This window comes from Ixodes scapularis, unplaced genomic scaffold (assembly GCF_016920785.2).
Source record: "Ixodes scapularis isolate PalLabHiFi unplaced genomic scaffold, ASM1692078v2 PGA_scaffold3__209_contigs__length_174095766, whole genome shotgun sequence".
Taxonomy (NCBI): Eukaryota; Metazoa; Arthropoda; class Arachnida; order Ixodida; family Ixodidae; genus Ixodes; species Ixodes scapularis.
Genome location: NW_024609868.1, coordinates 106,890,832 through 106,912,394, shown reverse-complemented (window position 1 = coordinate 106,912,394; position 21,563 = coordinate 106,890,832). Strand labels below are relative to the sequence as shown.

The 21,563-nt window shown below is 45.1% G+C and overlaps 1 protein-coding gene across 1 annotated transcript in view; it reads left to right on the top strand.

Moving 5' to 3' along the window:
- The first annotated feature begins 13,559 nt into the window (after positions 1-13,559).
- The window catches only part of LOC115325538 (indolethylamine N-methyltransferase-like), a 39,636-nt gene continuing 31,632 nt past the window's right edge, over positions 13,560-21,563 (top strand). The window contains exons 1-2 of the mRNA XM_040211615.1: positions 13,560-13,586; positions 13,945-14,089. Of these exons, the coding sequence (XP_040067549.1) occupies positions 13,560-13,586; positions 13,945-14,089 (172 nt within the window). The remainder of the gene's footprint in view (positions 13,587-13,944; positions 14,090-21,563) is intronic.

Here is a 21,563-nt window from a genome sequence, read left to right as displayed (position 1 = left end):
TGTCGAAGTATTTAGTAGAGCTCATCACTTTCGTTTTCGGAACAAACATTTTGTCAGTACGTAATTTTTGGAAGTTCATGGGCCACGTTCGAGGTCACATCCTTGACGAGGATAATGTAATGGTTTCTTTTGATATTTCTCCACCCATCAATAGTCGTTGACAAGTCAAGAACGAAGTGGAAGCTCCTCCCACCCCTTTTCACTTCAGCGGAGCGAACGGTGGAGAGGAGGTTGCTTCTCCTCCAGCGTTCGCACTACAAAAGTGGAAAGTTGTGGGAGGAGCATCCACTTCGTTCTTGACTTGTAACCGACTATAGCTGTGAGAGTAGCGAAAACGCGCTTACGAAATGATGACACTCTCCCTTCACCCACATTATTAGCAGTCAATGACTTTGTAATAAGAGGGGATCGGTGGCCGAGTGGTCTAGGGCACACCAGCTCGGACCACGTGGACCGAAAGTTCGCGCTGCAGAACCCAGGATCCTGGGCTCAATCCCTACCCATGCCCGTTTCGATCTGGATGAGCATCGTACCGGCGTGCGATCGTGTATCACTACTGCGTGGTGCGCGTTAAAGACCCCAGGCTAGCGGTTATTCTGCATTGGTTAAATTGCTCATCTACAGCTGGGAGACTCGTCGCCCGTTGAGGCAGACCAAGTGCTATGCTGTATAAACATACACACAACCCCATTTTTAAATTTGTAATACTAATACGGTTTTGTCTTAGCCAGTCTTATTTTACGTTCCGTGGACTAATCTATCGCCAGACTGAAGGTTGTCCAACGAATATTTCAGTATCTGACACTATGGCGTATCTTGTTATGGGGCATGTTGAGGGTACATGCTCTACAGACGAGTGCGCGCCCAGTGCAATTTCATATGCGTTAGATGAATGACACTTTCGTATTTTTAAACAAAGAACATGTTAACAGTTTTTTATGACTTTAAACAACGTTGAACCATCAATCTATGTCACACGTGAAGTAGAACATAGAGTTTCCAACTTCACCACCGTGGTCACGTAGTGTATGGACGCTGTTAGCAAAACGAGCTGCGAGGAGGTGACGAAAGCGTTGATCGCCTCCGGGCGTCTCCAATTTTCCTCTTGCTATCTTCCTTCCGAAGCGAAAACGTTACGGATGCGCATTTGCCACCGATCGCCGCAGGAGGTCTCCGCCATTCAATTGTAATGGCTCGCCATTGTTTCCGATGGAACCTCTGTTCAATATAGGCTGTCTATACTGCCTCAAAGAAGGTGGCACCCCCATCCCGAAGCAATGGCGGCGGCACGCGACGTGTCGGACGGCGGCCCCTATTGTATTCGTCCGACAGGCATGGAGTATACAGGAAGCGTTGCCGAGACACGCTCCCTTCACTGCCTACCTTGCGGTTTCTGCTTTACAGTATATAAATTCATGTATGATTACGAGGTATTTATTTGATGCTTTATTTCTAATCAACGTTATATTTTAGAGAATGTATATCATAACTATTTCGCTTGCAACTCAAAATTGTAAGTGATAACTTACTCTTCTGATTCTGACCATTAAGTAACAAAAATAAATTTAATTTTTGCAGTAAAAACACACTCGTCAAGTAAAAAAAATCATGTCCTTTAAACATGATGAGTGCTCCGTGTGACGAGTGTTCCGGCAGTGCGAGAAATCCTCGTACAAGGTGCCCTGTGACAAGTTGGCCTACCAGACGAGTTCACCGATCACCAGTTGGCCTGGGCTTGTGATGAGTCCTAGTATAGGGGTGACGGGACGTATTCGTTGCACCTATCTCAAAGATGAACACAAGCGGGACTTGGCGAAAGCCACACATGCCACAAGGGCAAACACTGAACTGCTTGACCATTGTTGTACACCGGGTGATAATTTTGACTTTGAGAATGCGTCTACCTTGGTGTGTGAACAAAACTGGGGACCATGAAGATACTTGAAGTCATGGTGCATCCGGAGTGATTCATCGGCTTGCAACTCCAACCGCGGTCCCCTTCCCGAACTGTACGCGGGCGTCCTTACATGGGTGTAGGACAATATGGTCCCGGATAATATGGTTCCGGACAAAATGGTCCCGAGCAATATGGGCATTGACAATATGGTCTCGACAATATGGCCCCGAGTGCAAACCTGGACAAAATGGTCCCAAGTCAATTTTTCGACCCGTTTACGCTCTGTATAACATTTCGCTGATATCTGCAGCGATTACTTTTAAGGTGAAAGTTAGAAATATGTCACTTGTCGATTCGTCATAGGGGGAATGAAAGAAATTTATCGTGCAAATACCGGATGTTTTGATGCAATGTAAGGAAATAATAGTGGAAATGAATGAGAACACTTTCGACAGAAATCTGTCTGGTTGGGTTTATGTTTTCCGGTGTGTGTTGTATGTGCCAAGAATACAGGAAAAGCCTTGATCGGAATTGTGGCTCAGTTTTAATCACTTGCGCGTTTGCGAAGTCGATCGGATGGTCCTGAACATCGCAGTGTTCCGCGACGGCGCTGCCCTCGTGGTCGAACTTGCGTACGTCGCTCTTATGCTGTGTGATGCGCTGAGAAAAGTTTTTCGCCTTGCCGATGTAAGAAGCGGGGCACTTTGCACATGGGATCTTGTAGACCACTCGCTGTGCTCTTTTTTTGGAAGGCGATCTTTGGGTCGCGGCATGAATCGTCCCAGTGTGGACACAGGCTTTTGGGACAATTGGATGCCTTATTTCCTTAGCACACGCGCTAGCGCTTCGGGGGTCCAGCTTACATAGGGGACGCTGATGCGTGCGATAGGCCGAGGCTGCGTGTGTTGTGATGTCTTTTTGTTTTGGCACGTGCGACCATTGCGACGGGCGATGCGCTGAACAAAGCGGTTGGTATAGCCATTGTTCTTCAGATCAGCAATGATGGTCTGCTTTTTTTTTTCTTCTGTCGGTCTCTGATAAGCGGGTAATCATTGCTCTAGATAGAAGTGTGGAGACCACTGACGCCTTGTAACTCTTTGAATGGCTCGAGTCGAACTGAAGGTAGCGCCCTGTGTGCTTTGGTTTCCACAGCGAACTTCAATTCTTCCCCCTGCTTTTTCACTAATGCATCTAGTAAAGGTAAGGTTTTATCCTTTTCGCATTCGACGGTGAATTGAATATTAGGCTCAATGAAATTGGTCCAAAAAACAACTAAAAGGAAGATGAAAAGTGCTGATATCCTCGCGATTTAGTCACCCCTGATGAAGAAACCAAGCAGGTTTTGAAACGTCGGGCAGAACCGGTTTTTTTTTAGTTTTGGGTTGGAGCTCTTCCGTCTAAACCTAATAATGGAAATAAACATGCTTTTGAACAGATGACAAGTTTTATTATGTTCCAACAAGAGGTCTACGATGTCAAAGCAGCACTTAGTGTGGGAACGTGTTAGTATAACCCATGCCCTTTAGAAAGTCATTCATGGTACGGCTCCGTTGGTTGCATTTCTCGATAGATCCTCTTCGTCCTCTTTTTTGGTGGATGTCCGGCGAACTCTTGCGTAAGAACTGTGGAATCAGAAGCCTGCTGAGATTGCAGGGAATCAATCGGTCTCCAAATAGAGGGATGACAGAGACCGCCCTTGCTGGAAAATATTATATTCTACGCCTCCGCAAAATTGTTCGTCTTGTGGTCTTTGGTCACTGTTGGGTCATGGATGTTCCGGATGCTTGGAGGAAATTTCGGTGCACATCTCTGGACCCTCACCGTTCCATTCCTTGTTATTATACGGTGGAACGTACCGTTGACACACGTGATTCCAAAGTAGTCGAAAAGGTCTTCTGCTTCAGGAGGTGTGATCGACCGCAAAAAGTCCATTTCACTTGCGACGTCATCCAAAGATAAGAATGCGAGTCCATTCATCATACCAAAGAACTGCCTAAATGCGTCGCTTTCCTTATAAAGAGGCACTAGCGAGATCTCTTGTATTTTGCGCCATGTGCTTTGGCGAAAATGAAAATAGCACCCCTGGGTGGTGATGCCCTCTCCAAAAACTGCACGCGTAGAATTCATGGCAGCTGTCTCAAAATCGGTGATCCCGAGATTCAGGTCAGGCGAAGCTCCGTTGGTTTCTGAAGCGGAAACAGCAGCGTTGAGAAGTTTCTTGTAGGATTCCTGCGTCTTGTTTTCTATGAAGGCGTACACCACTGGTACTGCGGCTTCTCCAAGAGGAACGTGTAGCACGTAGAGCTGCAGAAACAGCTTGGGTGCCATTGGGAAGTTTCCATTCATTAGGAGGGTGTCACTTTGGGAGAGCTGCCATAGGCATTCTGCTGTTGCGAAGGCGATAATCCTGGAGCGGGCTTCTGACCCATTGTCATAGGCGGGGATATCTCCGAATATAATCTCCTGGTCGTCGTCCACGCCCCATCAATGACGAGATTGGGAAGACTCGCTGGTGTTGGTGGATAGAGGGAACGTTCTTGACGGCGAATGTCCCCTTGAGGATTTCTTAGACTGAGACTCGAGCTCTCGCATACTCCTGGAGGTTGCGAAGTGCTTCTGCGCAGACTGCGCTAGGAGGACCATTCGTCTCTTGTGCAGGTTTCTTTAACGCTGCTCGAAACTTCGATACCTGTGTAAGCGCTGGACCTGAAGGGTGCCTGTGTTGCACACAGACTCGTGGCGGCAGTTTTTTTTTTTTTTTTTTCTGTGCAGCTTTATTGCAGCCTCGGGTTCTATCCACGCAACGCCAACAAACGCCCGAAACAACGGCCTTGTGCTTGGTATATTGAAATCACTCGAAAGATCCAGTACAATTGCACGCGCACTTGATGTCATCGAGTGCGCGTGCAATTGTACTGGATCTTTATACAACCGCGTTCGCAGCCGCTTTGCGAACGCGGATCCGCTTCCAGTGTGAATGAGCGGTTACGGTCGATCTGAAAATACTGTACAATGGCGTGCGCAAAAAACGTCAACAAGCTGGCGAGTCTATAACTGAGATAATACTCACTTCCAAGAGACTACACAATAGACAGACCTGCCATTTTTGTGATGTCTTTTGCCCACGTCACTCTGCAGTAGTTTCAGATAGACAATAAGAGGGAGTGATTTTTGGAGCGGCCCGGTATCGTTCGGTTGAATCTTTCCACAAGGCCGTTGGTAGCGGAATGGTAGGCAGTGGTTTGAATCCGGAAAGATCCTATAAGCGTCATACTCTTTTTGAATAATGTGGACTGAAACTGGCGTGCCTCTGTCGCTGAAGATGGATGACGGGTCGCCAAAGCGTGATATCCAGCTACCTACGAGGGTATTCGCGATAGTTGTCGCGCGGATGCCTGCCATAAGGAAAGCCTCTGGTCAATGGGTGTACCTGTCTATGCATGCAGGCACGAGACGGCTCGATCTGATAGCGGCGAAGAGCCGACTATGTCCACTTTGATGTTGTCGAAGCAAACTGTGGGAGTTTGTGTTGTAGCGAAAGATGCCAAGGTGTGTCGATGAACCTTGGATAGCTGACAATAAACACACGTGCGAGCCCACTTGCGCACATCTGTGTTCATCCCTTGGGGGGTTGTGCGTAGGTTTATACAGCCTAGAACGTAGTCTGCCTCAACAGGCCACCTTTCTCCCAGCTGTAGATGAGAACGTTTGCCGCTGAAGTACAACCGCTAGCCTGGGGTCAGTAACCCGCATCACGCAGTAGTGATACATGACCGCACGCCGGTACGATACTCATCCAGATCGAAACGGGCAGGGGTGGGGATCCAATTCAGGATCACTGGGTTCTGCAGCGCGAGCTTGTTCATCCCTTGACAAACAAAGCGTCATGCTATGAAGTGTTGGGTCGCTTGAATGCCGGGATGAGTTGAAAATGGGAGGCCAGAATTGATCAAATTAATCGCAGCCTGGCAGTACCACGTCGGGCATGTCAAGGCTGCTTGATAAGGTGCCCTGAGGAAGTTTCTGAGATCGCCTAAACATGGCAATAGCTCACTCTGCTGGCTCTAAGTATCCTAGCAATCCTTAAATCATAACGATACGCGGCCAATTTAAATAAAAACTAATCAAAGATCGCAACACATCGAGGTCAACTCCGGCAATGGGAGGAGCATGTACCGAAACCAGGACCACTGTCAGCCAATAGCAAGCGAAAGATCCTCGCGCATCCGACCGGTGGAAACGCGGAGTGATATCTCGGATGCGCGTGGCTCGTTGCCCATACAGCCCAGAACGCGATCAAACCCAGCAAACGCGCGGTCGAGAGCTGACGACCGGACACGTCACCCCCCCCCCCACCCCCCCCCAGAAAAAAAAAAGAAGAAAGAAACAACAACAACAATAACAATAACATAGTGTGTTGTTTTTGAGAGAAATATTGCAATACATATTATGGTCTCTCTCCGCGAAAAAATAACATTTCTTCGACTACTTTTATTTGCTTTTATAATCTGCGAAAGCATACACAGTTCGTAATAATAGCGTTTGCAATCTCAACGAAATGTCGCGTTTTCATTGGTCAGACGTCCTGGCCACTGGAACAATGCCGCTCCCATCGCCAGAGATTACCTCGGTGTGTTTGATCTTTGATTGTTTTTTAATAAAACATCTGCCGCAAATCCTTATGATTTATGGAGTTCTGGGATGCTTAGAGCTCGCAGAGTGAGTTATCGCCGTTCTTAGGGCATCTCAGAAACCTGCGCAGGAAACCTTTTTTTCATGATGTCTTCGTCGCTTTGCTGAGCTGCTGCTAGAGGAATAATCTGTGACATGTCCACTGGATCACCCCGATCGGTAGCGGCTTCTATATTCTGGCGACCCATTTTCATTTCTTTTCACAGCCTTCCTTACGCCCGGCATTCGAGCGGCCCATTCGAGCAGCGACGAATTGCTCATCTGAATTCGTCGGTGCCATGTGAGTTCGCTGTGGCACCAGCACGATGCAACACATCGCGCCAGCTGAGTCGTCGTCAGCGCTTGTACACTGCGATCAGCGGATGTAGAACTTTCCGTTTTAATTTCCGCTGTACATGTGGGCTCACTATATCTCCATCCGGCGCATATTGGAAAACCAACGCACAGCGAAAACCCCTCCATTTGAAGATATTTTGTAAGGTAAGCATGCTTACGCTTCAGATGTTGTATTTCACATGCTTTGGGGAGATTGCTTCATACAAGATTGCTTTACCATGAAGTTAAACTTTAGGTGCTTTTGTTACATAGATTGTATATGGGTGCAGGCTGGTTTATTTTACCTCCTAACATTATCGTCATTATGCAGTGTCTGCTTTGCCACTCCGGAAGATCCTTGCATTGTCCACTTGGGCTTTTATTCAAAAATTTATTATATAAATAAAATAAACATTTCAACGATTATGCTGGGAAGTTTACAGTCAAAAAAGCGCGAACTGGCTTGTCTATGCGCCAAGATCCCTGATATCTTGGCGCGTAGACACTGTTTTTGTATGATTTCGAAAGTAAGCTTTACAAGTTGATTTTTAGGAAGCGTTCTAATCACCCACAAAAGCATTTATGGATAACAAAGTGCTATTGTTTCTATGAGCAAAAATAAAGCACCTGAATATTAAAACAGAAGCATCGCTTGTGTTAAGTTACGATACCACGACATTGATATCGAGTATACAGTTGCATGTGTGTTGCATTTCACCAGCTTCCAATAAAAATTATTTTAAGGAAAAATGATCTTATTGGCCTCAAGACTGACCTAGAGGTGGCGTTACTGTCGCGCTATCATAATAATCAAAGCGGGGATAGAAGCATAGACTCTCCACGTTTGCGCGCGAGACGGTGTAGATTTTCGTGGTTATTTTGTTGCACGGTAACGGTGGGAAAACAATTTTAGTGGAAAATAGTGCGGTACCGGTCGGTGATTCAGTAAAAATCAAACCGTCTTACCAGCGTACGGTCTAAATTTAAATAATCGCTTGTGTGGATGCGTCGTCTGTTCTAGGCAGACGTTGGGAAGCATTGATTACCACCATTGATGCCTGTCTCCGGGTAAACTTCACTATTTTTGTTAAACATTTGTTTCTTTTAAAATAAATGTATCGGTTCACCAGCACGGGATTTAAAAAAACAACAAAAAAACAATGCATTCCAACCCGGATAGCATAATAGGGCACTGTGGGCTGTGAAATCGCAGGTTCTTTACATTTTTGGTTTTCCAACTTTTAGCTTTTGCAGTAATATGAATATTCAGCATGAAAAGAAGTTAGCGTTGTATAGGAAATTACCGTGCTACTGCGTTCCGGTGCAGCCAATGTTTTCCTTTATTGTGCCATGGTGCGGTTAAGTTTCTCGGACTCGGAACGATTCTACTATCTTGCGATAAGGAGGGAGTGCCTCTTTTAGTTACGATCCGGAAACTGTTCGTTGGCAGGACAACTGAAACAAGTGACAAAAAAATATTCTAATACATCTGCCGCGAGTGGAACAAACTGGTGTTAATAGATGCTTTTTCGGTTGTGTGTGCTCACCCTCTTCAATTTTCTCGGTGAGGGTTGCTGTTGTCAAAAGGCTATACATTTTTGGCTAACTACCAAATATTCTATTCAAACATTGTAGACTTTGATACTCCAACGAACGACCCGTACCACGACATAGACGGCATCGGCCGCAGCGACAGTCTTTTGCTGAGGAGGGCTAGCGACTCTCACGAGACTTTCCGATCACCCTCCGGCTTCACCTAACGGATATCGGGACTAGCCAGTTCATCGATTAACCTACAGACTATTTGAGTTAAACTTCAATCACGAGTTTGTTTTTGCCATTTAATTGGAATTTTGTGCTGAAGAAAGTCAGGAAAAGTAAAAAAATGCCGCTTTAATATTTGTAACGTCTTTATTTCTTTTATGACACAGGCTTGCACGGTAAAACACTTAAGCTTGCTTGTGATTGTCATCGAGGGTGATTATACTATTTAAATAGTAACTTCAAAATTACTTCATTTTAAAGCGCTACCCGTGTTCATACTTCAGCAGGCGTCACAAAGGGAAGATTAAAATGGCAATGCAATATGCCATTTACGGCATAGTAAAAATTGTTACGTCTTTCATGCAAATGACCGGTAAAAAATCAACCAACGGAGTTATCAATTGATAAGTCTAATAAAGAGTAGCGATCGGTCGAATTATTTTTTTTAATCGAACCACAGCTCCAATTAACATTCAATGTTTTATGAAAGATATGGTTTGTGAGAAATAATAGAAACATCTGGGGACCAGCGGTTGTATACAAACTACAACACTAAGATTCTGGAAGCCTCCGACTTAATAATAATCACTCTGCTGAATTTTCACGCACGTGAAACGATACAACACAACCTTTAGTAGGAAAAAACGACAACAGAAACAATAAGCGTTAAATGAGGAGGGCTTAGCTCAGCCGGAAGCGGGCTTGCGTCGTCGAGGTCCGTGCTCCTGAACGTGCACCCGTAGCAGACGACGCGAGGCGATATCCCCGCTTTCGCATGTTTCCGATTTCAACCGCACGGTGGCGACACGAATCGATCTCGAGGCGAAAAATCAAGAGGTTGCAAGAAGTCAAAATTACTTTTTGCTAAGTGATGCACGAAGTTATTTCCTTCGTTTCGTGTAACTACAGTGATCGTTGATTGATTTTTAATAGGGAAATTGGCCGCGTATCGTCATGATTTAAAGATTTCTAGGGTGCTCATATTCAGCAGAGTGAGTTATCGCCATATATAGGCGAACTCGGAAACCTCCTCAGGGCATCTTTAATGAGCCACGGACGCGAATCCAAATATTTCCCGATGGTTTGAATCTTCCCGTACGTAAGCAGAACGGTTACCCAGCTTTCATCTGCAATACGGAGAGCAAGTCGTCTACTAACTTCTTCCGCAAAAGGTCGAATGACGTCGAAACGACGCTGACTTCTGATTGGCTCTTGTTTAAAGGATACTGGGTAGACCTCAATGCTTCATGCCTTAAGGACTACCCACTTTTTTTTTTCAGTCATGCCATTAAGAGCTTGGCGTTCTGACCTCATCGCAACCTTTGTGCAAGAGGCAGACGACCTTGGGCCCCGCATAGACCCTTAAAAAAACAACAAAAAAAAAAGCGCAATCTAGCAGCTGCTGAGCCAATCATTCGAGTCCTCATTGTTTGGGCACGTAGTACATCCCTGTCACAGGCTCGTCCGGGGTCGGTAAGAAAAGGGTCGGAAGACAGAGAGTAAAAAAAAAAAAAAAGCAGGGCATATATTTGCACACACAAAATAAATATCAGTATGGAAGCAAAAAAATGTAATAAGAATACAAGTAAAGTCACAAGAAAGAAATACGCAGTTCAAACTACGGGGCTATTCGCGACTCCAGCAAAACGGACGCCGCCAAGCGGGAAAACCGGGAACCAGCCGGTCCAGGTCGCTCCGCGCCCCTCCGCGTCTCTGGTGGCTTTCGCGGAGACGTGTTGTCGGCGCGGTGGCGAACAATGTAATTTGACGAAGGTCCGAATATTTCTTAAGTTTGCCTGAGTGATCATTAGTGCGGTGAAACCTCAGTAAATTGTTTTCTTCTATTACGTGTTTGAAAGCCCGTTTACTCCACAGCACACGGTCGCGTGCTTTCGATTTCTTGGATGGGGAGGAATCACGGAAAAACTTTTTGATTTCTTGTCTGTCTCGAATCACATTCAAAGTGACGACTGCTTGGTAACTGATACTGGAGGGAACATCAATGTTGCAGTCAAGTGAATGGGAAGGGTCGATAGCTGCTTTTCTTGAGTTTGGTTGTGTTCGGCTAGCTTAAAGTTTGAGCCACCCACGCCGGTCGGTGCGTTGGCTATTCATCTTGGCTGCTTTTCGCCGAAAAAGCCTTTGGACCACACTGAAGGAGTTGGGCTGATTTCGCAATTACTTGATTCAGGAAAACTTGCTCGCTGCAAATGATGAATGAGGGAAATTATCTGTTTTCAAAAGGTGGGAGACAAGTCTCGCAACGTTAGATGCTGCCACGGCATTTTGACCTATCGCGCTTCCAATATTTATATTACCAGGACGTCGAAGCCAGCAGTAATATGCGTCTACATTGATCAGGTTGACCGGCCACAAAAAAATACTAATTTTCTCCGTTCAGGATTCGAAGCAAAGTTCAATGCAGAGAGGTTCTGCGTGGATCTTCAATGAAGACTCTCTTCAGTTTGTCTCCGTGCTGCCGGCTATACAACCATCTGGCTAAATTTAAGTAGTATGTCTTCGTCTGTCAAATATACTTTTATTCAGCAGCTCACCTAATAGCTAGTCAACTAAGCTCATATTTTAACCCGAAGGATATACTAATATCGCTTTAGTGGGACCATAGTACGTAATATAATACATAACCCGCTCGTCAAAATGACTTCTCGATTGTTACTAAAACCTGAATTGAAATACGAGTATCAGCTGCTTAGTGGGGCGCCGGCGGGTTAACATGGTCCTTGGCTCAAAAAGCGGTTGCTTAATTTTCGTAATTGTCCTGCAGCCTGTGTTGGTGGCCGAGCAGACGACTGGAGCTGTTTCGTAAACGCGGATACGCACAAAAGCTCGATTCCGCGGACAGATAAGTCGCATGGTCGAGGCATGCGAGTTAGCTGAAAAGTTACTATCTGTGGAACAATTCTATAGTCATCGCCGCTTTCCTTAGATGATCAAAACTGATTAGTATATTACCGTCTCTCCGGAGCCCATAGTTTCGGTTTTGAACGAAATCTCCGAAACGAAAGTTTGACACGAAAAGAACAAAAAAACACCAGCAAAACAAAACTATGCTTTGCAAGTTTATCTGCACCGGCTACACTTCACCGTCTCAGTTCAAATACCTATAAAATTGGGCATTAAACAAAAGAAAATCTGTTAAATTGAACGCGCCACCCATTCAGGCGGCCCGGCCGAGCCGCCACGACCTGGACTCAGCCGCCATGTTTGTTTGGTGGTGGCGCCCCCTATAGGTTGCTGGAGTCGCGAATTGTCCTAGAGATTCACCGGCATATGTCGTGACGAGGCTCGGTTCCTGGCTTATGTAGGCGCTCAGTCCAGGGACGCTGTTGAGGTGGCGTAGATGCTCAGGCCTCCGCTGTTCCCTTCACACCCTGCGTAGCGGCGGGTTCTGGTTCAGGTCGTCAATACCGGGACACAGCCGGCCAGATCCTTCAAGCAGCTGCCGAACGTTGCGGCTCGTGCTCTTCACGCCCCTTTTTCGCACCCGTCACTTCGTCCTTCACGTTCTTCCTTCCACAGAACCATGACAATCCCCTGAGCATGTATTGAACAGGAGAGCCGCGTCTGCGTTCCGAGGGGACTCGGATCCAGTCACACGCTTCGTCCTCCGAAAATTTCGACTGCCATTGTTACTCGACGTGTTTTGGAGAAAGGTCCCCGGAACTACTTTAGGCCTAAGAGGATGGCGATAAATTGAGATAGCGTTCCGATGGTCAGGATCGAAATATATGGTTTGTTACATTCTAAACTCCACCAATCGAGAAATTGCGTGTTGCTCTTTTCTCGTAATGTTGTCATGTCGTATTTAAGATATTTATAGTAAAATGTGAGACCAGTATCGTTCCATAGCTTTGTTAAATTAGAAAACTGTCTGAGGGTGTTAATCGCGAAAATGAAACGCGGTTTTTCAGCCTGAAAAATTAACTACGCATTGCAGATGTCTGCAAGTCCTTGAAAACGTGACGCTACAGCGGTGGAGGCAAAATGTGAACGTCTGGGAACATGGTGTTACCGTAATGGAAAGATACGAAAGAAAAACACAATTTTCTGTGAGACGAAATCAACCTGAGCCTAATATTTCTTAAAGCATGAAAGGACACTGCAGGCGCCTGTAGCAGTAATTTCTGCCGAAAATCTCGTCAGAAAGAAAGCAAACAATATAATCTTTCTCGCTGAGAAGTTTTTGTTTTCTTCGCTGCATTTAATGCTACGGCTAAATGTATTCTTTTTAGCTCGATTAAGTTTAGGCTCAGCAGGACGTTGATTTATATAGAAGGTTTGGCTTCTCTCGTATCTGTTGATCTAGGTAACGTCATATTCTCAAAAGTATTGCATTTTACCACCACTGCAGGCGTCAACATCTCATGAAGTTCCAGCTTTCTACGATGCGTAGTGTAGACAAAAGACCGGGTTTTATTTATTTTTTTATCAAACCCCGTAGTTTCTCCACTGCAACGTTCTTCCTAGAGCCGCCAGATAACATATCGTAATATCCCAAGAGATGGCCCACCCACATGTTTGGCATGATTTGCTATTTTTTTCCTTCAAACTCACCGATATATATCTTATTTCTAGTAATTGTAGGGCCATGGCCATGGTGACCTCGGCAGATCTAAATAGTGCTACTTAGTCAGGGCGGGAGATAAGATACCATTATTGACTGGGAACGACACCTGAATTTGCTTTATCGCTACTCCCTGCAATCACAAGTTTCACAGTTCACAAAAAATAAAACTAGCACTTTTCAAAGAAACAAATTTTTATCGCGTATTAAAAGTCGGCTCAGTTCCTATTTTTAACCAATTCGCTTTAGATTTTAGGTGGGCTATCTCTCGGGATATTATGGTATGCCTCTAAGTTGTGCACCCAGATGGCTGAAGACTCTTCAGCCGTCTGGGTGCTTAAAATCAAGGTTGCCCGTTATCTTCAGTTTTATCTGGAATCGCTAAATACGATAATGCCCGAGCTTCATGAGCGTGTCTAAACCTCAGAAAGCCGCGGCATTTACAACTAACTCTGCACTAACTAACTCTGCAACAAACACTAAAATGGTGGCGCCTGCAAGAAAATCGGGAAATAGAGTGCGGTTCCTCTAAGCGAGGCGAATTCAGGGCTCGAGTGTATCCGTATAAGATACGCTGATTTTAAGCCTACTGTTTTAAAGTGCGTTTCGAGAAAAGCGGGTGGCTTTTAATTTGTATCCCTCTGAAACTGATCTTTTTTTTTATTCTCCAGACGGTTCAATCTCTTGAGAGACGGACGTGATGAGCCAAACTCAGCAAGAAGCCGTGAGAGAGGCCTACGAGCGCAAGTTTCAACCGCGCTCCTACGTAGAGCAGCATAGAGGCGCCATTCTCTTAACTTTCCAGCAGATAGAGCTGCACCGCATATTTTCTTCAGGTGGGCCTCGTGATCGATTAATGCTGACATCTCATTGGCTGCTGAGTGGAAATACTATCCTCAGGAAACGCCTTCCTTTTCTTATGCTCTCAGTGACTATCGCTCGCTGTTTATTCATTATTTTTAATTAACTATTTATTAATTGATCAATAATTCATTCACTCATTCATTCCTTTTAGTGTATTTCATAATAACTCACAACAATATGCATTCTTAGTTGCTCCCATAGCCAAAGGTAAGTTTGAGGTTTAATAACAAAGTATATTTTTCATTACGACAGGAAACATGCTCAACATAAAATTAGAATAACATCACATAATACCAACATAATAGATAATTCTACCTGTCACTATTCGGAAACGCAGTATGACAGATTTCTGTACTGAACCTTAATAACAACTTTAAAGATACCGTGTTTAAAGATATACTTCAGCGCGTATCAAAGGGATCGATGGCTGTTTGAACGGACCGCAGAAGTCGGCTTTTGAAGGTATTGAGCAAAGATTTTGTACAGAGGTGGCACGTGTATTAAGGGTACTCCGGCGATTTCTTTAGCTACCCCAACATATTAAGTTTTCAGAATCCCTGACCTCTACTCTTTTAGGTATGCTATTTAATATCGCGAAGTTCAGAATTGTGATTGTGCTGTCAGAAAATGAAAAGGATGCCAAAACCAACATTCAAATATGTCCGCGTTTTGTAGTGCCATGACGTCGGTGGCAGGCAGGTCTGCCAGTCAAGCAGGCTATTGTAACTCGATAAGCAGGCAGTCTAGGAAATGAACTAGGTCAAGCACTTGTTTTATGCTGCTTTGCGGGTGGCGTAGCGAGCTTCCAAAGGAATACTTTGACATAAAGAAACTGTTTGTAATCAGTTGGAAACAAATCCTAGAGTGAAAAAAGTGAACCCCTGCCTGCCGAATTCATCATATTTTCATTGTTGCCTATAGCAACTTTTTGTTAGAAAAACATGGTGAGGTCCAAAATGGTAAATGCAATAACATCGCAACAAAACATGTTTGTTTGGACTAACAAATGGGGTACTGTATCACCGATGTTTTCTGGTTCGTTTAGCAAATTTTCAGACACTTCGGGAACCACAAAGAAAACAGCGGAACATTCTTTGAACGGAACATAAATTAGAGTAAACAAACTTGCCTGGATAAAAAGTTAGAAATCAAGACAGTTTTAGTGGACCGTACGCTATTGGCCTCGAGATCGACCTAGAGGTGGCGCTACGGTCGCGCTATCATCATCATCAAAGCGGGGATAGGAGAACGGCCGCCCCATAGGCTTTCCACGTTCGCGCGCGAGACGGCGTAGATCCTTGCGTTTATTTTGTCGCATACTACCGGTGGTAAAATAATTCTTGCGGAAAAGGATGCGGTACTGTTCGGTGCTTCAGTGAAGATCGAATCGTGTTGCCAGCGTGCGGCCTAAATTTACATAATCGCTTCTGTGGGTGCGTCGTCTGCTCTAGGCGGACGTTGGAAAGCATGGATCACCACGACTGATGCCTGTCTCCGGCTGAACTGGAATATTTGGGTTAAATATTTGTTTCTTTTAAAATGTAGCGATTCATCAAAGTGGGAATTAGAAACAACAATAAATTCCAACCCAGATAACATAATACTGGTACTGTGGGCTGTGAAATCGCAGCTTCTATGCTGTTTTTTTTTAACTTCTAGCTTTTGCAGTAATATAAATATTTAGATCGAAGATAAGTTAGCGCTGTATTGGAAATTACCATGCTATTGAGTTCCTCTGCTCTTTTACTTTGCCATAGTGTGGGTAAGTTTTTTTGGAGTCTGAACAAACCTACTGCGTTGCGATGAGGAGGGTGTGTCTCTTCTAGTTAAGATCTGGGGGGCTATGTTCGACAAATGTTTCGTTTCTCCTAAAAAGAAACGGAAGTGACAGAAGTGACGATATCGAGTCTGCGTGGTTACAGGCTCAAATGACGAAACTTCCCTCTTTCGTCATTTGAGCTTCTAACCAATCAGACGGGATATCGTCACTTCCGTCACTTACGTTTCTTTTTAGGAGAAACGAAATATTTGTCTAACATAGCCCCCCTGCCAACTGCACGGTTGGGAGCACGACTGAAACAAGTGAAACAAACTGTTCTAATATATCTACCTTGACTGTAATAAACGAGTGTAACCGAGCAACGCAGCAATGTTCCTGTTATTAAATGTTTTTCTCGGTAGTGTGGTTTCACCCGCTTCAATTTGCTCGGTGAGGGCCGCGGATGTCAAGAGGCTAATGCTATAAATTTCTTGCTAAATAATCTTGTATTCAAACACAGTAGACTCTGCAACCCCAACAAACGACGCGCACCGCGACACAGACAGCATTGGGCCCAGTGATACTCTTTTACTGATGAGGGCTAGCGACCTTCACGAGACGTTCCGATCACCCTCACCTAACGTATACCTGGACTGGGCAGTTCATCGATTAACTTTCAGATTATTCAAGTAATGCTTTAATTGCAATTTTTTTTTTCCCGGTTAATTGGAGTCTTGTGCTGGAGAAAGTCAACAGGGAGTAAAAAATGCCTGCTTTAATATTTTTGACGTCTTTATTTCTTTTTGTGACACAGGCTTGCACGGTAAACCACTCCAGCGTGCTTCTCATTTCACTGAGGGTGATGATACCGTTTATATAATAACTTTAAAAAAATGCTTCACTTTAAAAGGCTTCCCGTGTTCATATTTCTGTAGGAGTCACAGCGTGAGTTAAAAATGGGAATGCAATATGCCATTTATGACATAGTAAAACCAGAAAAAAATGTGCAGTTTTTACGCCTTTCACGCAATATTACCGGCGAAAAATCCACATACGGTTTTATTGATTGATTAGTCTATTAAAGGATAGCGATCAGTCAGGTTAATGTTCTAATCAAACCACAGACCCACTCAACATTCAATGTTTTATGGAAGCCACGGTTTGTGCGAGATAAAAAAAATACGTGGGACCCTGCAGCGATTGTATACAAACCAACGCACTAAGATTATGGAAGCTTCCGACTTAATAATAATCGCTTTGCTGAATTTCTACGCATGGGAAACGATAAAATACAACCTTTAGTAAGAAGAAACGGCAACAAAAACATAACATTTAATAAGGAATGTCAAGCTCAGCCTGAAACGGGCTTGCGTCGTCGAGATTCATGCTCTGAGCGTGCGCCCGTAGCAGACGACGCACGGCGGTATCCCCGCTTTCGCGGGTTTCCAACTTCGGCCGCACGGTGGCGACACGGTTCGATCTCGAGGCGAATAGCTTTGCGTACGCAAGGAGATTGCGTGTCGTGAGTGCGCATGCGCAGAACGCAATAGAAGGGCTAGCGTATTGCGTACGCACGCAACGCTGGGGAGTTTGCGTTGCTGGCTAGCGGGCCTTGCGGGACGCTCTCGAGATATCTCGGACCCAACGAGAGCGCCAGTTTCAAGATGGCGGTTGCCCCGACCGGCGCAGCAAGGGCGACGTGCTGTTTTCGAAGTTCTGTGTTACGTGAAATTGCGTGGTGTTCAGCTCGGCGGTCCTTTCTGGGGGGATACGGTTCATTCGTCGCATGCGCACTCGTCACAGGACGATTGGTCACAGGACGATTCGTCACACAGGAATATTCGTCATAGGATGATTCCTCACGCGGCCAACCGGTCCTACAATAGTTCATCCCCCCAAAATGTATTGTTCAATTTGATTCGGGCGGACAACGTGCCTCACCTCATATCTTAGTGTGTCTTTGGCTTCTGAAAGGCGAAGAATTTGTAACAAACATTTTAGCTTCTGGTTCGGCCCGAACATTGAATGTTGGTTCGGCCTGACAAAGTGGGTCACCTCTTATCTTAGCATGTTTTTCGCTTCTCGAGGTCGAAGAATTTGTAACAGACGTCTTAGCCTCTGGGTTCGTCCCGAACGGTGAATGCGGAGGCCATATAAAAGCGACCATTTTTGAACTCAGACTACATTCAATAGGATGGAGGTGATCACAACAGAGAGAGGTGGAGCCATGCAGCTGCACGAGGGGTACTCGTCAGACGCGTAGCCGGGGAGGGTGTTCAGATGTCAGAACACCACCCGGAATTTTACTTTCTGATATATATATGGGTGATTTCATCTCAACTCAGGCACGGATTTAGGGTCGAATTTTTAATTTTGACGAAAAAAAATATATGTTTTGGGGCAATTCCTATAATAAAAGAAGACGCAAACGGTTATTTCGTCGGATTTTTTGTTCTCAAGTTATGGACCGTTGAAGCGGTCAAGGTGGAAATTGATGTTTTTCCGGCCTATCGGAGGTGCCATATTTCACTCCATCCCTTTTCCCTACTTTTTACGCTACATCAATATAACTTTTTGGGAACACTCTAGACATAGGCTTTTTCATGCTAATTAAGCGTCTAGGTCATAACATTCTTAATGATTTTATTTTTTATTTGTCAAACCGCCTCTCTCTGACGATATTTAACGGAGTTCAGCAAGCTGGGCTGTGTGACCTAATCAACATATTTTTATGATATTTATATCACCGTAAAGCACCAATTATGCTCTTTCTTTTGAGTATAATTTCAATATTTTGCCACAAGTATATAATGCGCTACATGTGCCTGAAAAACGAATATTTCGAAAAACTAGCAAGTTTGGAGTCGATTTTCTAAAAAAACCCACTTTTTATTTTTTTCATTTTTCATTCACAGTTAGTTAATATAGTAGTCTATCAGGAACTACCAACAGAAATTGTAATATATTGTTTGTATGGCCGCTATTAAGACTCGAATCTCGTGCTATGAGCGTTTTGAACGGGACTTCGCACAGGCGCTCTGCTGAGCAGAATGTTGGCCTATATAAGGTTTTCTATTTATCGATAGCAGACACCTAATATCCAACCATAAACATTAAAAAAAATTTTGAGTAGTGCTCTTAAAAAAAAGTTACTTAGAAGTCCGTATGCACAAGTGCGAGCGCATCTTTTTCTCCCTATACGGGGTAATGCAGATCGTGAGAAAAGTCCTCTGAGGCCTTTTGCTTTCGGCTCCGAAATTTTACAGATGACACCCCAGTCAGGCGGCGTGTATAGAATACTTTATCTTGAACATCACGGGGCTACCGCCTCTATCTTCGTCGGGGTCCTCGAGCCTCTAAGGATTGTGCATTTGGATGCGACCGACACGGAAACCCTGATTGTCGGGAGAACAGGCGTTTCGAGGTTAGAGTTTACGTCGCAAGCCCCCCTCTGTCTCTCCAAGCTCCCCTCCTCGTCCTTCTAACACAACCGTGCCGCTGCACGGTTGTGTATTTCGCGGGCACTAAAAGGGACGCCGCTGCTGCGTGGCATTCAGATTACGCGCGAGGCGGAGAGCGAATGTTTAAGTATGGATCGACGGGAAGATTGGGGACCCAAAGGAAGCCGAATCTTCGCACGTCGTCTAACTGATAACAGCCTTCTCGGTCCCTTTCTGGCTCTTTACTTGAATTCCTAAGCCACGGCGAATAGCTGGTGCTCATTCTACCTCCGTGCTGTCTGAGCTGGATGAACTTAAAACTGCTCCTGCTTTCAGAAAGCCAGAAGTGTTCGTTACTGCCATGGCTAATACATTATTCAGTTCAGACCGGAAAGTGTGCGCCGACTATTCAAGGAGACACAAGAAAATAGAGTTTTAAGGACGCAATTTTCGTCAAGTCTCGGAGCTAAACCTAAGTTTTCTTAAGCAAGTTCTACGGGCTGAGGACGCCCAGCGCGTAAGCCCTGGAGATGTTCTGTGCAATAACTGCTACACATTGTTCTTGGGTCAGATTGAAGAACATAAGCAAGGACAGGAAATGTTGTCATCAAGCTCATCGTCATCATCCCTGAAACCAGCGGACAGATCATTCGTTGACGAGGAAGCCCTGGTCCAAGGAGTGTCTGAAGCAATTGATGCTGCCGAAGCGTGACCCCACGAAGTCGTACCGGCTATGTTAAGCGAAAAAAATCCGAGATAACCGCGGACTTCAAAAAGAAAATTGGTCGTAAACTAAGTGACGTGTACGGAGAACCTACGGGCACAGACAAAGAAGATCCATCCATGCTCCTCGTGCTCCAACTGGGTCAGCAATTTACGAGCAGCCTACGTCAAGAGCGCGTCGCAGCTAGAACGCTACCGCCTCTTAACTCTCTTTCCATCTAACCTAAAAAAAAAGATATCCTGAAAGCAATTTCTGAAGTGACGAAGCATGCTTTGGACCAATCAAGAAAGCTGAAATAAAATGGGGGTCTGGGCGTCATCTGACCCATACCAAGGACATGCTCTCAACGGAAACGATGTCGCTCTTGCGTTGACTTACTACACATCAGATGCGAAAAACTGCTCAAGACACAGCCCGAACAAGAAGGATGTCGTAAGGCTTTTTATTGATGGTCAGGAAGTCTACGGTCACGAAGCGATTTATGACGAGATCTATTAGGGAAACCTACAAAGAATTCAAGGCGGCCAATACCGAGTCAAAAATGGGCCTAACAAAATGTTATCCTCTTCGGCCCAAGTGGGTTAAGAAACACCCTGTACATGAAGAGTGTATGTGTGTAAGCTGCGCCAACTTCATACCCTGTCTGACATCTCTGTCAAATGCGGCGGGGAAGACCATGACCTTTGAAGACGTCCAGAAAATTTTTCTTTGTGAAAATCCTTCCCAAAACTGCTTCTTGTTGAGGTGTGAAGCCTGTTCGAACCGGAAGGACATATCCCTCGAGATGCTAGGGATGAGCGCTGAAGATGAACTGGAGTTGGCACTGTGGGTATCTGGTGGCGAGTTGGTGAAAAAACATTTGGAGGCCACTGCTTTTCTTAACGAACTCAACAAGTGGACGAAGAAATACATACCCCACTATTATATTCGGCGCGCACAGCAGAGAGCAATATGGCTTGAAAAAGCAAATGTGAAGCCACGTATCGTAGTCCTCCACTTTGAGTTCGCCGAAAACTGGAGTATTGTACTCCAACGTGCAGTGCAGGGATACCACTGGAAAACCAAGATGGTGACAATCTTCACCTGCGTTGCGACGACCACGAAGGGAACACTAAGTTTCGGCGTCGTGAGTGACGATACCTGTCATGATTCTGCACACGCGCTCTTTGCGCTCACAATGATTGAAGACAGGCTCCAGGAACTCTTGCCCGTTTTTTTTTGAGCTAATTTATGTTTGGGACGGCGCTCCAAGGCATTTCAAAAATCGGCACCAATTACACGAATTTCAGAAGAAGTTTGTTGTCAGCAGGTGGATATACTCGGCGTCAGGGCACGGCAAAAGCGATATAGTGGGTGGTGTGCTGAAGCATCATGCGTCACTGCATAACTTGAAAACAACTGAGCTGAGCTCCATAACTAACGCGCGTACGTTCGTTGAAGCTCTCGGCCAGAAAATCAAGGGGATAACGCTTCTCTTCATCGACCAAGAGGAGCTGTCCCGTTATCGGGAGCTTAAAAGGAAG